At 38.2% G+C, this 14,855-nt stretch overlaps 1 protein-coding gene across 5 annotated transcripts in view; it reads left to right on the top strand.

Moving 5' to 3' along the window:
• Positions 1-14,855, top strand: part of Itpr (Inositol 1,4,5,-trisphosphate receptor) — a 1,013,977-nt gene that overhangs the window by 654,754 nt on the left and 344,368 nt on the right. For all 5 annotated transcript variants that reach the window (XM_067141353.2, XM_067141352.2, XM_067141351.2 and 2 more), the window contains exon 33: positions 6,800-6,935. In XM_067141353.2, the coding sequence (XP_066997454.1) occupies positions 6,800-6,935 (136 nt within the window). The remainder of the gene's footprint in view (positions 1-6,799; positions 6,936-14,855) is intronic.

Genomic DNA, 14,855 nt, shown 5'->3' with positions numbered 1-14,855 from the left:
CATCTCTAATTTCAAGGTCCTTCATTATCTGTTTTTCCCAACCATCACAAGGTCTTCTTCCTCTTGGTCTCTTCCCAGGAACATTGTGTTCAAAGTATGTTCGAGGAGTCCTGTGAGGGTTCGTTCTTTTCATGTGACCATACCATTGCAATCTCTTCAATTCTAGAGTCTCCAGCAAGCTTCTTTCCAATCCAAGCTGTTGTCGGATATCCACATTCCTTATTTAATCCATTTTTGTTTTTTGTAGACAAGAACAGAGGAACTTCATTTCTGTTGCTTGAAGATGACTCTCTGTTGGTCCAGTAAGTGTTGCCGCTTCCAAGCCATACGTCAATATACAGTAGGTACTAGATATATTTTGTACAAGCTGATCTTGGAAGCTAACGGAAATGTTTCATCCCAAAGTATTTGATGTACAACGTGATAGAATTTGGAAGCTTTCTGTATTCTGTTACTAATCTCTTGATGTATGGTATTGTCTGATGACAGAACACTACGTAAATACTGGAAGTTGTCTACAATACCCATCTCCTCATCTCCAATTCGTAGATGAACAGTTGGAGAGTTTCTACTCATCGCCAAGCCAACTGTCTTCGTTTTGCTGATTTTGAGACCTATGGTTGTAAAAGCTTCATGCCAGAGATCTAGTCTAGTTTGTACTCAGCTTCTGTCTCACCCCATACCATTATATCATCAGTAAAAACCAGGGCATTAGTTGTTGGATCCTTTCTCTTAACCGCTTTTAAAACCTCATCCATTATGATTATGAAGAGAAGTGGCGAAAGACGAGTTCCTTGCTGGACTCCACTCTTCGTTTCAAACCAGCCTGATCTTCCATCCTGGACCTGGACACAACATTTGGTTTCATCATATAATCATTGTATTCGTGCTATGATGTCATCGGGCATGTTCTTATGTCTCAAACGTTCCCATATATGCCTGCGTGGTACATGGTCATATTCTTTCTCGATGTCCAGAAAAGCAGTTATAAGTCACAGTAATAGAACCAGCTTTTGGGTGGTTAGGCCGTGTGCATTATGCAGAGTTTCGTCCAGACGTGCCATTTGGACTCATCAGCTGGAATGGCACGCCCCTCCAGGACAGCCCTTTTTTGATACAGTTATAAGTGTTTTACCTTTCTCCCAGTACTTCTCATAGAGCATTCCGGTGGCAAAAATGAGGTCTATAGTTGATCTATGATGTCTAAATCCATGTTGTTCCTCCTCAAGTGTAGGTTCAACATATTTTTTAATCCTGCTCTGAAGGATGGATTCGTAGATTTTGAGTCCATGTGACAGCAGAGTTATACCTCTGTAGTTGGTACATTTCTTTCTATCACCTTTTTTCAACAATTCCAGTCTTTGGGTATTACATTCTCTTTCCAGATTCTAATTAGTACCCTGTACATCTACTGTTGTCCTACCTCTCCTAGTGCTTTGATCATCTCAACTCTTAATTCATCTGATCCAGTTGATGTGTTGTTTTTCAGCTTAGATATTGCTGTCTCTACTTCCAACCATGTCAGATTAGTGGTATTTGTGCTGCCAAAATCATAAGGTTCGTCGTCTAATGGAGTGATATTTTCATAACAGTTCAGCAAAGTTTCAAAGTGCCTTTGGAACTCCTGTAATATTTTGGTCTTATCCCTAGTCACCTCACCATTAGGAAGTTCTACAGATTGGTTAGATTCATTTTGAGTTCTTCTATTCTTAACAGTACTGTATAACAGTTTTTTATTTCCATCCTGCGTTATTTTGGTAGCCAGATCTTCCTTGCATTTGTGCTTTTCAGCTACAACCAACTGTTTGACCCGTAATTTTTTCTTTCTGTGAAGTAACAGCTTCTCCTCTATTTCATGTTGATCTCCCCGTGTTCTTACTTGATATAAGGATCTTCTTGCACAGTTTCTGTCATTGATAGCCTTTTTAATATCATCATTCCACCTGGCAGTTTCTTTAGGTTTTCTTATTTGACTCTGTCATCCACATACTTTTTTTTTCTGCTACCGGGCGAGTTGGCCGTGCGGTTAGGAGCGCGTGGCTGTGAGCTTGCATCCGGGAGATAGTGGGTTCGAACCCCGCTGTTGGCAGCCCTGAAGATGGTTTTCCGTGGTTTCCCATTTTCACACCAGGCAAATGCTGGGGCTGTACCTTAATTAAGGCCACGGCCGCTTCCTTTCCACTCCTAGGTCTTTCCTATCCCTTCGTCACTATAAGACCTATCTATCTATCTATTTATCTATCTATCTATCTATCTATCTATCTATCTATCTATCTATCTATCTATCTTTCTTTACACTTGGCTCGGTTAGTCGCCAAGTTTTTATTTTTGGGACTCTTGTTACAGACTTTGGGAGGTCTTTCCTCTGCAATAACTGCAACCAACAGTCTATGGTCTCCACCAAGGTCTTCACTTGGAATGACCTTAACATCATTGACATTTTTCCATACATTTTGATCTATCAGAATATAATCTATTACTGTACCTATTTTATCATCCCAGCTATATCTTGTGATTTTATGGGAGTCCCTTTTCTTGAACCAAGTGTTACTATCAGGTTGTTTCTCATGCATAGATCTAGCATACATTCTCCCTCTTCATTTCTGTTTCCCATTCCATGAGGACCCAGTATGGATTCATATCCTGTTCGTTGGGAGCCAACTTGTGAATTAAAATCACCCATTACAATTAGATTCTCATACTCAGTGTGTTCTTCCAAGTTATTAAGGAAGTTGGCCTTTTCCTCTTTTGAGCATTCTACCTGTGGAGCATAGACTTGGATCACATTGTACTTTTTCCCTCCTAAGTTCACAGATGACTTAATTATCCTTTCACTAACAAACTCAACTTCACTACAAGCATCTATGTCTTTATGTATTAAAAATCCTACTCCATTCTTAGACTCTACTTCATTTCCAGACCAGTAGAGACTATAGTCCAATCTGATATTCATTTTCCCACTTTTCTTCCACTTTGTTTCACTCAGGCCCATGATCAGGAGTTTCCTCCCTTCCATGAGGTCGACCAGCTCTTCAGTTTTGTTTATCAATGTCAGGATATTTAACGTTCCCACTCTGATACTTTGTCTTTGTTTGGTTTGGGTAGCTGGTGTAACATCGGGCTGTAAACTGTCATTCGCACCAAACTGATGTCGTCGTCGTGAATTCCTACACCCGAGGCTCGTATTATTCTTGAAAGCAACTTCTTCAGTAATCCCTCTGTTGACCTGCTGAGCCTAACATGGACGGAGATTTTCTTTCAGGGTTTTCTCCTTTAGTCTTTGGTGTCCAGTCACCTCAACCTACAAGGCAGCAGGTTGTACACATATTAATCCCTGAATACAGGGCTGCCTCTTCCACCATCTCCACCGTACCGAAGTCCACCATCTCCGCTGTAGAAGTCGTCGATGTCTTCACTCGTAACCCTCAGCTGGGACCCTTACCAGATGTTACACACCGGGTCAGTGTGCTCTGGGACTCACATAGGCAGGGGCGCCACTCCCTGGGTAGGACTGCCTCTGAAAAGGGTCCCTACCTACAATTACAGTTAGAAAATATTGCAGGAACCAGTCACCACACACTCTGGCGGCTGTAATCTCTATGGACGACTGGAGACAAAACTGTTTATATTCCTCCTGACCTATCAGATGCATCAAGGAGCCACCAGATGTCACATGTGTAGTGGGAAGCATGGGATGTGCTGCATTAAATGGTAATAACATGAACTATCTCTGTCCTACTGCTTGTAATCATGGTGGAAATAATTTTACAATGCAGGGAAAATAACATTCTTTATTTGAAGAAGGTAAAACAACTATTTAGGTTATTTTATGTGTCAACCCCTCATTTAGGTTTTTTTTAGGTGCAATGAAATTCACATATTCTGCTCCAGGAAGTGTGAAACGAATAAATATATTGAAATTTGTTTGAATTACGGGATGATTACTCCAGTAATCACTTAGTTTTGACAATTTCACAATACGCATGTGAAGCACTATGCCGAAAAAATAATACAGTTCAAATAATTTCACTGTGGTCCACTTATTCCAGGTAGAACGTGGCTTCAGTGTTCCAGCTCGCCGCATTTCTGCAATACTCACAGCAGCATATCTGTTTGTTTCAGTTTTTATAGATTTTATTACGTCTGCACTGAAAAACACAGAAAAGCAATCGAACACAGAACTCTCACTGTTTGTATTAGCGTTCACACCACTACGTCCTTGACAATCGGGAAGAGATTGTTTGCTATCTTCCTCCATCCAGTTGTAAGCAGGTGCAGACTGTCACCTTGGAGGGCGAAATGGCCTGACAAACTGCTCAGTGAAATTCTGAACCTCATAATCATTATCTTCATTACCTGAAAAATAACAAGTACCGTATACCAAAATATATCAAAACCGTAAGTCGGAATTCAGTTACAAGCTAGCTGATGAACAGAATATATGTCACTGGCGGATTTCTGTTTATATTTTGATATTATCGTTATAATTGTGTATGTATCTTTACCTGAATTACAGTTTATTAGGGTTTCTATAGCACTGTCGCTGAGCGAGTCAACACAACGGTACGCCATTGTAGCAATGAGCGGGAAAGCAAAGCGCGCGGAATACATTCTCGCTACTCTTCAAACACTCACTCTGCAACTATTATCATATTGGGTTCCACATTCATCGTTCTAATTCCCCGTTTTTTCTGTTATCCAGTTACAGACAACTCATATTCCTCCCAAGGTTGAACAATGCACCTGTGGGAAGTTATTCAACTAGAATGACGTAATATTCCAAAATTTTTATCCGATCAACAATAGTTTCTGACATACATGCTTCAACCTTAATACATAACCATGCTTCTTTCTAAAGGAATATCCAAACTGATTCATACCCTAACATGAACGACTTTAACCAAGGTTCTGGTTTTGTAACAATTCTTACGACTCAGGCGACCATAACAATTGAAGAAACCCCAACTCACGCTGTGATAAATCTCTAGTCAATACAATTTGAGAAACCCCAATTCACGCTGTGATCAATCCAATCTACAATTTGGGTGTCTAGTCATTATAAAATAAATTAATTCATTGTTCGTAAATTCTGGCAAAGTTAATGTACATATTGTACATACTGTACATATTGTAAACAATGTAAAAAGCATAAGACCATTGTATTTAGTATTAAGTTAAGTTTACTATTAAGTTCCGATGTTATAGTTTTAATTCTTGACCTTAAGATTTAGTGTTAGGGTGAAGATGCCCATAACTAGGGCGAAACATGTCCCTAACTGGTGTTTTTAATTCATGTAGATTTTAATCACTAAAAAATATATTTGTATTGAAAAGGTGGACACAATAATTTTAATCTTGAAAGTGTTTTACTGATTGTGACATGTTCAGACAGGATAGTTGAGGGTGGTATATGTCATATATCTGTAGAATCTGACCGAGAAACCCAGAACTCCATCCCAACAAGTGCTTTGAGAAGTACCACACGAAAAAATATCACTTCGAGAGTTGTTCACTGATTGACAATATAAAATGTTGTACAGATTTACATTCAAAGTGTTAATCATATAAAATAAATGTCTGTGTAATTTCTCCCACATTTGCCTGATTTTAAATGTGACCTGCAGGGAATGTAAGTGATGAAACAAAGACCATAATGAGATTCTGCTAGAAAGAGTATAGGGTTTTTAAGGTAAAGCAGATCTGTGTACTTCATGTAGCTAGTCTGTAAGGTAGGTAGTGTTTGACATGGTCGGGATGAAGGTTGCTGAAGTAGAGGTTAGTGGATTGATACAGAGCAAGGTTTGATTAAACAACTGGTGGGAGAGTATCCAGGAAGGTAGTTTTGGACTTGGAGATGTGGCATGTGATATTGATGGCAAATTAGTTGCAGCATCCAAGAAATGTTGTTGGTTATGGGGCTAACATGAAATATATATTACCTGTGAGCCTCAACCAAAATGGAGACTGAACCAAGTTTCTTTTCAAGGGAAACTTCCCAATGGGGATTTGTATGGCAGTTTCCTATGTCAGCCTCATTATGAGGAAACAATTCTGCAGGAATAACAGATATGTTATACCACATCTAATGATACATTAATCAAATGATTCTTCACAGTCCTGAGCAGTACTAATGAAAGTACTGGTAATAATAATACTTGTATGGCTTCAGTTGCCAGTGTGTAGCCCTTCTGAAGTTGTCATTTAGGTGGGCTGTGCACCAATCTGTGTTCTGATGTGCTACCATCTTATAGTGAAGGGAAACTTTATTGGACTTGTCTTAATGCTGAATGTATTTTGTCAGATGAATGCGAAGTGCACCATCAGAGTTCTTTATCATGCCAACCATTATAACATGGAGTGTCAAGACTTTTGTCCATCCTTCAAAAATTGTTTACCTTAGTTCAAGTCAAAATAAGCTTGCTGGAGGCTGGGTAAAAATAGATCTGAACGAACCAAGATTATTTATGTGGGAGTCCATGTATTACAGCGGCAATGTATAAACTTTGTGGAAATAGTCTTTGCCCTTTTGTGTTTCCATTTTATCTTTTTATCTCCTTTCTATTGCTCCTTGTTTGTTGTATTCCTATCATGCATTATCATTGTAAATGTGTGCAAGTAGAGCCAACAGCATGTATATCTGTAAAAGTAGAAGGTACAAAGTCTACATAATCAGAATATAAATGCTGAATAATTAGTTACAAATTTTAATGCATTTTTCTGGTGACAAATTTTAATGCATTTTTCTGGTGGTTACTGGTATTTTTCATAACATAATTTATATTATTGCCTTTCATTTTAGGTATTTTATGATAAGATGAGGGATGCCCAGCAGGAGATAAAATCAACTGTATCTGTAAATACATCAGATATGGCTGCCAAAGCTCATGAAGAGAAGGAGCAAAACAGGGAACTAGAAAAACTTACGAAGAAGAAAGGTAAAATATTTAGTATATTCATCTTAAGTTACAACTTGGCTCAGAAACTGTTGGGTACAGATTTTCCTAACAAAAGACAAATAGCATTGGCATATCATTAAATTATAATTTAATGACCTGGAGTGGAAATACCAGCTGATGGCTCCTTTGGTATGCTTTTCTTTCTTTTTTTCCATGGTATTTTTCCAATAAATTAAGAATATCCCATAACACTATTAGTACAGTTTTCCTGACTGGAATGTCTTCATTGTGTTTATGCCATATATATCTAGATCAGCTTTTGGTTTCTTTGGTATACAGTGCTATCAGGTTTCTGGAACTGGGGAAACCATCCAAAGCTCTTATTCACACCAGTGTGCTAGGACTTAAATTTCTCCCTTTATGCCTTGAGATTATTGGCCTTGCATGGTGTGGATCATACAGCTTACGATAGCTCAGTTTCTTTCACGCTGTTCAAATGAATTCTTCTTTAATGGCGAACAATCAACAACAGCAGTTCCACTTTTGAGGCATATCGCCTACACATTAGTACAGTCTGGCACAGAAGTCTCTGGTGTGCATCTTATTTACTATTATTCACTGAGGAACACATACTTACTAGTATACTCCAAGCCACACATATGATAGGGTGACCAAATGTCCTATTTATAACAGGACTGTCCCGTTTTCCCCCCAGTTTTTTAACGCGACACCAAATGTCCCATTTTTCTGCACTTGGCAATAACCTGATATTTTTTCTTTGCTTTGTCTTTTGTTGTTATTTATTTTTGTGTCATTTTGTTTCATTCATTTTTTATACTTTCTGAATGAGGTCTAGATGGAGCTCTAATATTAGAGAGAATGCAGTACAATTTTTTTTTTTAATCTCTGGTTTCCACTATATCACGTTTCAGGTAGCTGCCACCGGGGAGCAGCTTTAACGCTTCGCATTGCGAGCATGCTCCATTGCACTCTGTTTTCAGCTCTTCGCTTTGCCCGAGATACACATGCGTAATTAATATGAGGAAATCTGCCTCCTTAGCGTAACGGTTAGCATTGTTAGCTGCCGTCCTCAGGAGCCTGGGTTCAATTCCTGGTACTGCTAGAAATTTAATGGCCGAAGGGCTCGTATGTGGTTAAAATGGTATGAAGGCTATTTTTTAAGTAAGGTCCATTTGTCAGTAAAAACAAAGGTAATAGTGATATTGCCAAAATCTTTTTGTTATGTCTTCTTTACACATTAAGCTGTTATTCTGCATAGTTACCGTGTTTAAATATTTATCATAGCATTCCACCAATTATTTTATCCCCGCATCGTAGCCGCCTTTGACTGAAGCCTATCTTCAACTACTGTTTTCACTTCTTCGTCGGTGTCAAACTGCTGACCGGTGAGGAACTGCTTCAGATAACGGAACAGATGATAATCGCTCAACGCAAGGTCCAAGCTGTACGGTGTGTGGTCCATTTGCTCCTATCCCAAAGATTGTATTAACTCATGAGTTTGAGGAGCAAAATCAGGTCGTACATTGTCATGCAGCAACAAAACTCCAGATGAAAATAGGCCACGTTGCTTATTCTGCACAGCATGGCAATGAATGTCCGCAGCTCACACGTTCCTTCCTCTAAAAAAACAAAATTGTAGACCTTATTTCGTACTCAGCGGGATGCTCAATTATCTGAGAAATTTTAGCTGCCCACACTGAACCATACACATTGATGTTACGACTGCAGCTGGTGTCTCTCATGCCCAAGGCATGCTGGGAGACAGTATGTGAGCGCATTTTGACACCAACTTAACAAAGCTACAGCCGATTGGACCTTAGTTAAAAAATAATGTTCGTACATGCAGCTCACCTCCATTGGGGCTGTGCTTGTAAAGAGCAGGACTACTTCAGAATGAGGGCACTAATTTACTTATTTTACTTATATGGAGAAAAGAAATTGTACTTGCTCCAGAACCCTGAAAGCAGTATTTCCTTTTGTGAAGGAAACCACATCATCTACGAAGGTGGAATGTACTTATGTCATTCAGGGTTTTTTTTCCATTGAACATGGAGGACATGCCAATATTACACAGCACACAAAGAAGAAGAACTGAACACATTGGCAGTTTCTGCAAAGAATTTCAATAGCATAACTTACTTTGTAAGCGTGAAAGGCCTACAAATTAAGGAAAAACGTATCGCTGTTGAAGGAGGACTGTTTGCATTTCATACGCAAAACACAACCAATCTTTCCGTTCAGTGGACTGTATAGCTGTTATCATCAGAGAATTATTTGAGAAGAAATGCAAGTGTTCCAGGACAAAGTGTGAGTCAATTTTAGTGAATATTTTATCGCTGTATGCAATGCGTGAAGTGCAATCAGAACTGTGAGGTGCCAAGTATAAATTTGTGTTGGTTGATGCATCAAATCACAAAACTTAAAATGATTGCTGATTCTAGTTAGGTATTTCATTTCTTCCAAAAATGTTTGGTACAAAGTAACCTGTTTTCAGAACATTAGTTGAGAAAAAGCAGAATTATTTGCTAGTTATGATGCAGACATCTTAAAAGTCGTAGTTTAGTTGAAAAGATTGTAGAGTTTTTGTGCAGATAACTGTAACACTAATGTTGGTGGGTACAAGAGGGTCAGAACAAACAACATTTATGCTAAATTGAACAGTATGTTGAAAATGAATATTCAAGGCATTAGTTGTGCAGTCCATGTGATACATATTGGTGTCCAAAGAAGTGCAGATATTCTTCTTTTCGACATGGAAACAGTAGTGAATAAATATTTCAATGTTTTCACATTTATACTGCGTGCAGGCATGCATGTGTTTGAACTGAAAGTATGTTGTGTTTTTGTTGCTACTGAATATAAGCAGGTTCTGGATAGTTTTAAAACTCAATGGTTGTTATTGATGTCAGGAATTACAAGAGTTATTGATGTGAATGAATAGTCTTATTTCGTGTCTGGAAGATAAGTGGTCTACATTGCTAAAACAGTTTCTTGAGAACCAACAGCCATATGCTTTACGTCCCACCAACTACTTTTATGATTATCGGAGATGATGAGGTGCTGGAATTTAGTCCTGCAGGAGTTCTTTTACGTGCCAGTTAATCTACTGAAATGAGTCTGTCGTATTTGAACACTTTCAAATACCACCAGACTGAGCCAGAATCAAACCTGCCAAAGTAAGTCAGAAGGCCAGCGCCTCAACTGTCTAAACCACTCAGCCCGACGGAATCCACAGTCACTTCTTTGGCGTCATTTCATTCAAGGCCAACTTAAAATGTTCTGAAATTCAATCCAAAAGTTGGAAGGAACCAAGATTTCATCCACTGAAGTAGCTGATGAATTAGAATTGTGTAAAGAAGAAACCAATTACATGTAAAACGGTACTGGAAATTTCAACTTCAGTTATTTCTTCACTTTTAGTTAACTTGGTAAATGAAGGTCTTTCCATCCAATCAAAATATGAAGCTTAACCAGTTTATTTTTTGACACTTTTTAAATTTATTTAGAAAAAGTGGCTTTGTTCATATCAGCCTCTGAAATAATTTCATTGGATAACATTGAAACATTCTGTCTTGCGATGATTTTTTAAAAGGTCTGAAAATTCTTAAGACAAGAAAACAGGTAGATGAAGATGAATTATTTGATGATATAGGACATGTGAACAAGATTGTATCCAGAAAATTTGAGTAATGGGGAAAAGTTAATGTGGAAATTGATAAGAAATTGTGTTGTGTCTTCCACATACTCTAAAGTGTAGGCATTCTATGTAAAAATATAAGAGGTGGTTGTGAGTTTTGCTCTGGCTGTACCAGGCACAAATGCTTTTGTGGAAAGAGACTTTTCAGTTACGAACTTCCTCTGGATTGATGAGAAAAGGAAGTTCACTTTTTTTTACCGAATGAGTTGAGTGTGCATTTAGGGTCGCGTAGCTGTGAGCTTGGATTCAGGAGATTGTGGGTTTGAATCCCACCGTCGGCAGCCCTGAAGATATTATTCTGCAGTTTTCTATTTTCACACTGGGCAAATACTGGAGGGCTGTACCCTAATTAAGGCCACACACTTTGAAGACCTTGTCTGTACGGAGCCTGCTATTAAGCAATTTAAAGCTCTTGCGAGATATCAGGTCTTCTGATAAGTACAAAATTATTAATGACTAGCTGATGTACCCGTGCTTCGCTACGGAATTCTAAATTTTATACAGAATTCTAGGTTAGGTAGTGTGAGCGTTGTAAGCAAGATTGTATTAAGTTGCATAGCTCTTAAAGTTGCCCTAGAAGCACAACGGGCAAGTCACCAACGTCTTTTCTCATATGAAGACTGGGTTAGGGAACGTTCATTGTAATGGTAGGCCAGCTTGCCTACCGTCAGTCACAATCAGGTTGGGAAGTTTTCATTATAATGGCAGACACTCACTCTGGGCCTGCCTTTATAGATTCTCAGAAAGACTCTCTTAGTGGTTTTCCCAACTGAAATGAACATGGGTCATTACAATGACATCAGTAGGAATGGCACGATTAAAAGCAATGCCTTCATATGAAATACTCGATCAAATGAAACACCACACATTTTTTCACTTTTAACGAACATTACTATGCTGCCGAACTAACAGTCCAAAGCTACAGAGCTGGAATGACCAAGACGCAGACATCCGTGACCCGTGCACAATCTTCGTCCTTTTTTCGGCGGGGGGAAGGGGGTTTCAAATAGTGGATAGTCCCAGGGCAAAATCTATACCGTTTACTTATCTGTTTCCTGGGAGTACCCGATGAGTCAGAAAATCTCAATTCACTACACTGGCGGGGGAAAGAACTGTCTGAGGTGGAGGCAATTTTTCCTCCAAGCCAGAGAAGAAACCACATCTTCGCTGCTAATTTGGAATAAAATTAATGCAGATTTAATGGAAGTGAAGAAGAAGAAGCTTTTCCTAAGAATAATTTGGAATAGGGCTAAATTGTAATTCCAGACCAGTTCATACTACTACTCCTACTACTATTAACTGAGCCTCTGACTTAAGTGCGCACACTGATCATTCAAAACAGCGCGTCAGAGTAGGTATCGAATAGCTGGCATACTATGATGAACCAGTGTGTTACGTACCAGCAGTATCAGAAAATGTATGAACCAGAGGAATGGTATGCTAAAGAAGAAAGTTATCTAACTCCTCAGCTATTTCCCGCCAATATCCAGTTAGACTGTTATACTTGGTACGCAGCAGTAATCCCATCTATCGGAGTTGAATGTCAGCATAAGAGACAAAGAACATTACAACAAACAACGTTCAGTGTAATGTTATTGTTGATCTATGTTACGCGCTTTCGATATTGTAGGCCTTCACATTATTAATTGTCTTCCGGTTCTGCAATACCACTCTTATCATAGTCGGTACGGTAAAACTGAATAAAACATAAATGATCGGAAATCTTTATATTCTCTATAACTTTTGTTATGTAATACTTTTCCACAGGACCAAGAACATAGGTAGGCTATTTAAAAATTAAATTTTAGGTGCCTTCCCCTAAACTACCATTTCTCCCAGGGTGAATAACATTGTTTATAGCTTTCTTATTCCCTGACTCTATATACCGATTTTCATTAAATTCTCTTTACCCATTTTGTCGGGGTTCGGCGTTGATATGGACTCGGCAACAAAAATCCAAATTCATGAATATTTGTGTTATCATACCCGGTACGGTAAAAATGCATAAGACGTAAATGATCAGAAAATGAATTCTATATAACTTTAGTTATGTAGTATTTATCGATATGACCACTATTAATATAAATATTTGAGAACTGAATTTTAGGCCTTCCCCTCAACTACCATTTCACTCAGCGTGAATAAAGTAATTTATAGCCTAGATTGTAGCGACTCCCCCCCCCCCCCGACTCTACATACCAATTTTTATTAAATTATCTTCAGCCGTTTTCTCGTGATGCGTGTACATACATACAGACAGACAGAAATTACGGAAAAGTAAAAACTGCATTTTCTTATTACTGTGGACATGATCGATACAGAAATACCATTCTTTTCAAATTCTGAGCAATGTACAGACAAAACTCTTATTTTATATATATAGATGTTCCTGATTCAGAAGCCACAAGTTCATGTTCAGCAGGTTGTTGTCTACTGTTTACTTGTGTTAGGAATTAATCAATCAAATTTTTGATGTTTTAAATTATGGCTTAATTTTGGAAAAACTTCAACTATGATATGATACAGTACAATGATAAGTATGTTTTTAAGCAGGTTATTAAAATATGTCTTTTTATATGTACATATAGGTTTTATTTATGTCAGTAAAGCAGTGCAGTCGTATATGTAGCATAATTTTTTTGTAACCAGCATCCTGTTGTGCTTAATTTTCTAATTTCAGAAATGTCTTATTTTTTGCATATAAATCTAGTCACCCTTACATGATGTAGTTAATAGAATGCTGTACTTGTATACAGGAGATGGTGATCTTTATTGTTTTGAGAGGAAGTACAGCAGTAGTGTTGTATATTCTCTAAATCTATCCATGTTCAGTCTACTTGTTGTTAATTCAATGTTTTCATTTTGTTAAACTGGGAGTTGGTGTAGCTCCTCGACTGTCCTTGAAATTACACACTACAGATGATGGTGACATTCTCCTAACAGTGCAGGCATATTGATCAGGCATCTTGTAGTTGACTGTTCGAGAACTTCATAAACTTTTTTAATGGATAATAAAAGACACAGGTTTGCCCATACATCTGGTGACAGCAGCAGGCAGTCATCTCTTCTTTGATTAGCATAGTAGCTACTTGATAGTGATCGCTAGTTAATGTTTTGTTGTTATTGAATGGTTGCTTTGAAAAGAGAGCTCTCGGTGTTATCAAATTACCAAACTCGATAGCTGCAGTCGCTTAAGTGTGGCCAGTATCCAGTATTCGGGAGACAGTGGGTTCGAATCCCACTGTTGGCAGCCCTAAAAATGGTTTTCCCATACCTACCAACTCTCCCGATTTAGGCGGAGACTCCCGATTTTCGACAGTTTTTCCCGCCTCCTGATTATTCTATTATTTCTCCCAATTTTAGCTTATTTTTTGGTGAACTTCAAACATTTATTTTCAAATCCCGCCGTTTCAGCTTTTTTGCGCCAGTGGCCGGTAGTCCTTCACTCATTGGCCGCTTTCAAACGAAACATCGACGTTTATGAATGCGAGAAATGTTCGCGAATGTACGATGTTTATTGAAACCTTTATATCGCGATGCGTGTATCGATTGTCAATCTCTCGTTCGCGCGTTCTATGTTGGTGTTCGTTCACATCAGTCTGGTCGATTCTAGAGACTCGTCGCTAGATATTGAGTGTTTCTTAGTAATTTTGTGACAGAATTTCAATGATAACTACTTGTGACTTTTCTAGAGATTTTACGAGCTATTTGGAGACAAGTCAGACTATTTTTTATTTATCTCAATATAAATAAAACAAGAGTTTTGTCCGTACATTGCTCAGAATTTAAGAAGAATTATATTTGCGTACCGGTCGCAACCATCCATAGTAACAAGGGGATATGCACGTTTTAATTTTCCGTAATTTCTGTCTGTCTGTCTGTACGTACGTGCGTACGCACGCTCATCACGGGAAAACGGCTGAAGAGAATTTAATGAAAATCGGTATATAACGTCGGGGAATAAGTCGCTACAATCTAGGCCATAAATAATTTTATTCACGCTGAGTGAAATGGTAGTTTAGGGGAAGGCCGAAAATTTAATTCTCAAATATTTATGTTATTATTAGCCCTATCGATAAATACTACATAACTAAAGTTATATATTATAAAATTTCCTATCATTTACGTCTTAAACATTTTTACCGTACCGGCTATGATGATAGAGATATTCATAGATTCGGATTTTTTTGCTAAGTCCATATCAGCGCCGGGATACGTGAAAATGGGTGAACAGAATTTTA

Source organism: Anabrus simplex, chromosome 2 (assembly GCF_040414725.1).
Source record: "Anabrus simplex isolate iqAnaSimp1 chromosome 2, ASM4041472v1, whole genome shotgun sequence".
Taxonomy (NCBI): Eukaryota; Metazoa; Arthropoda; class Insecta; order Orthoptera; family Tettigoniidae; genus Anabrus; species Anabrus simplex.
Note: the sequence above shows the minus strand (reverse complement) of the source record. Positions and strands in the feature narration are given on the sequence as shown.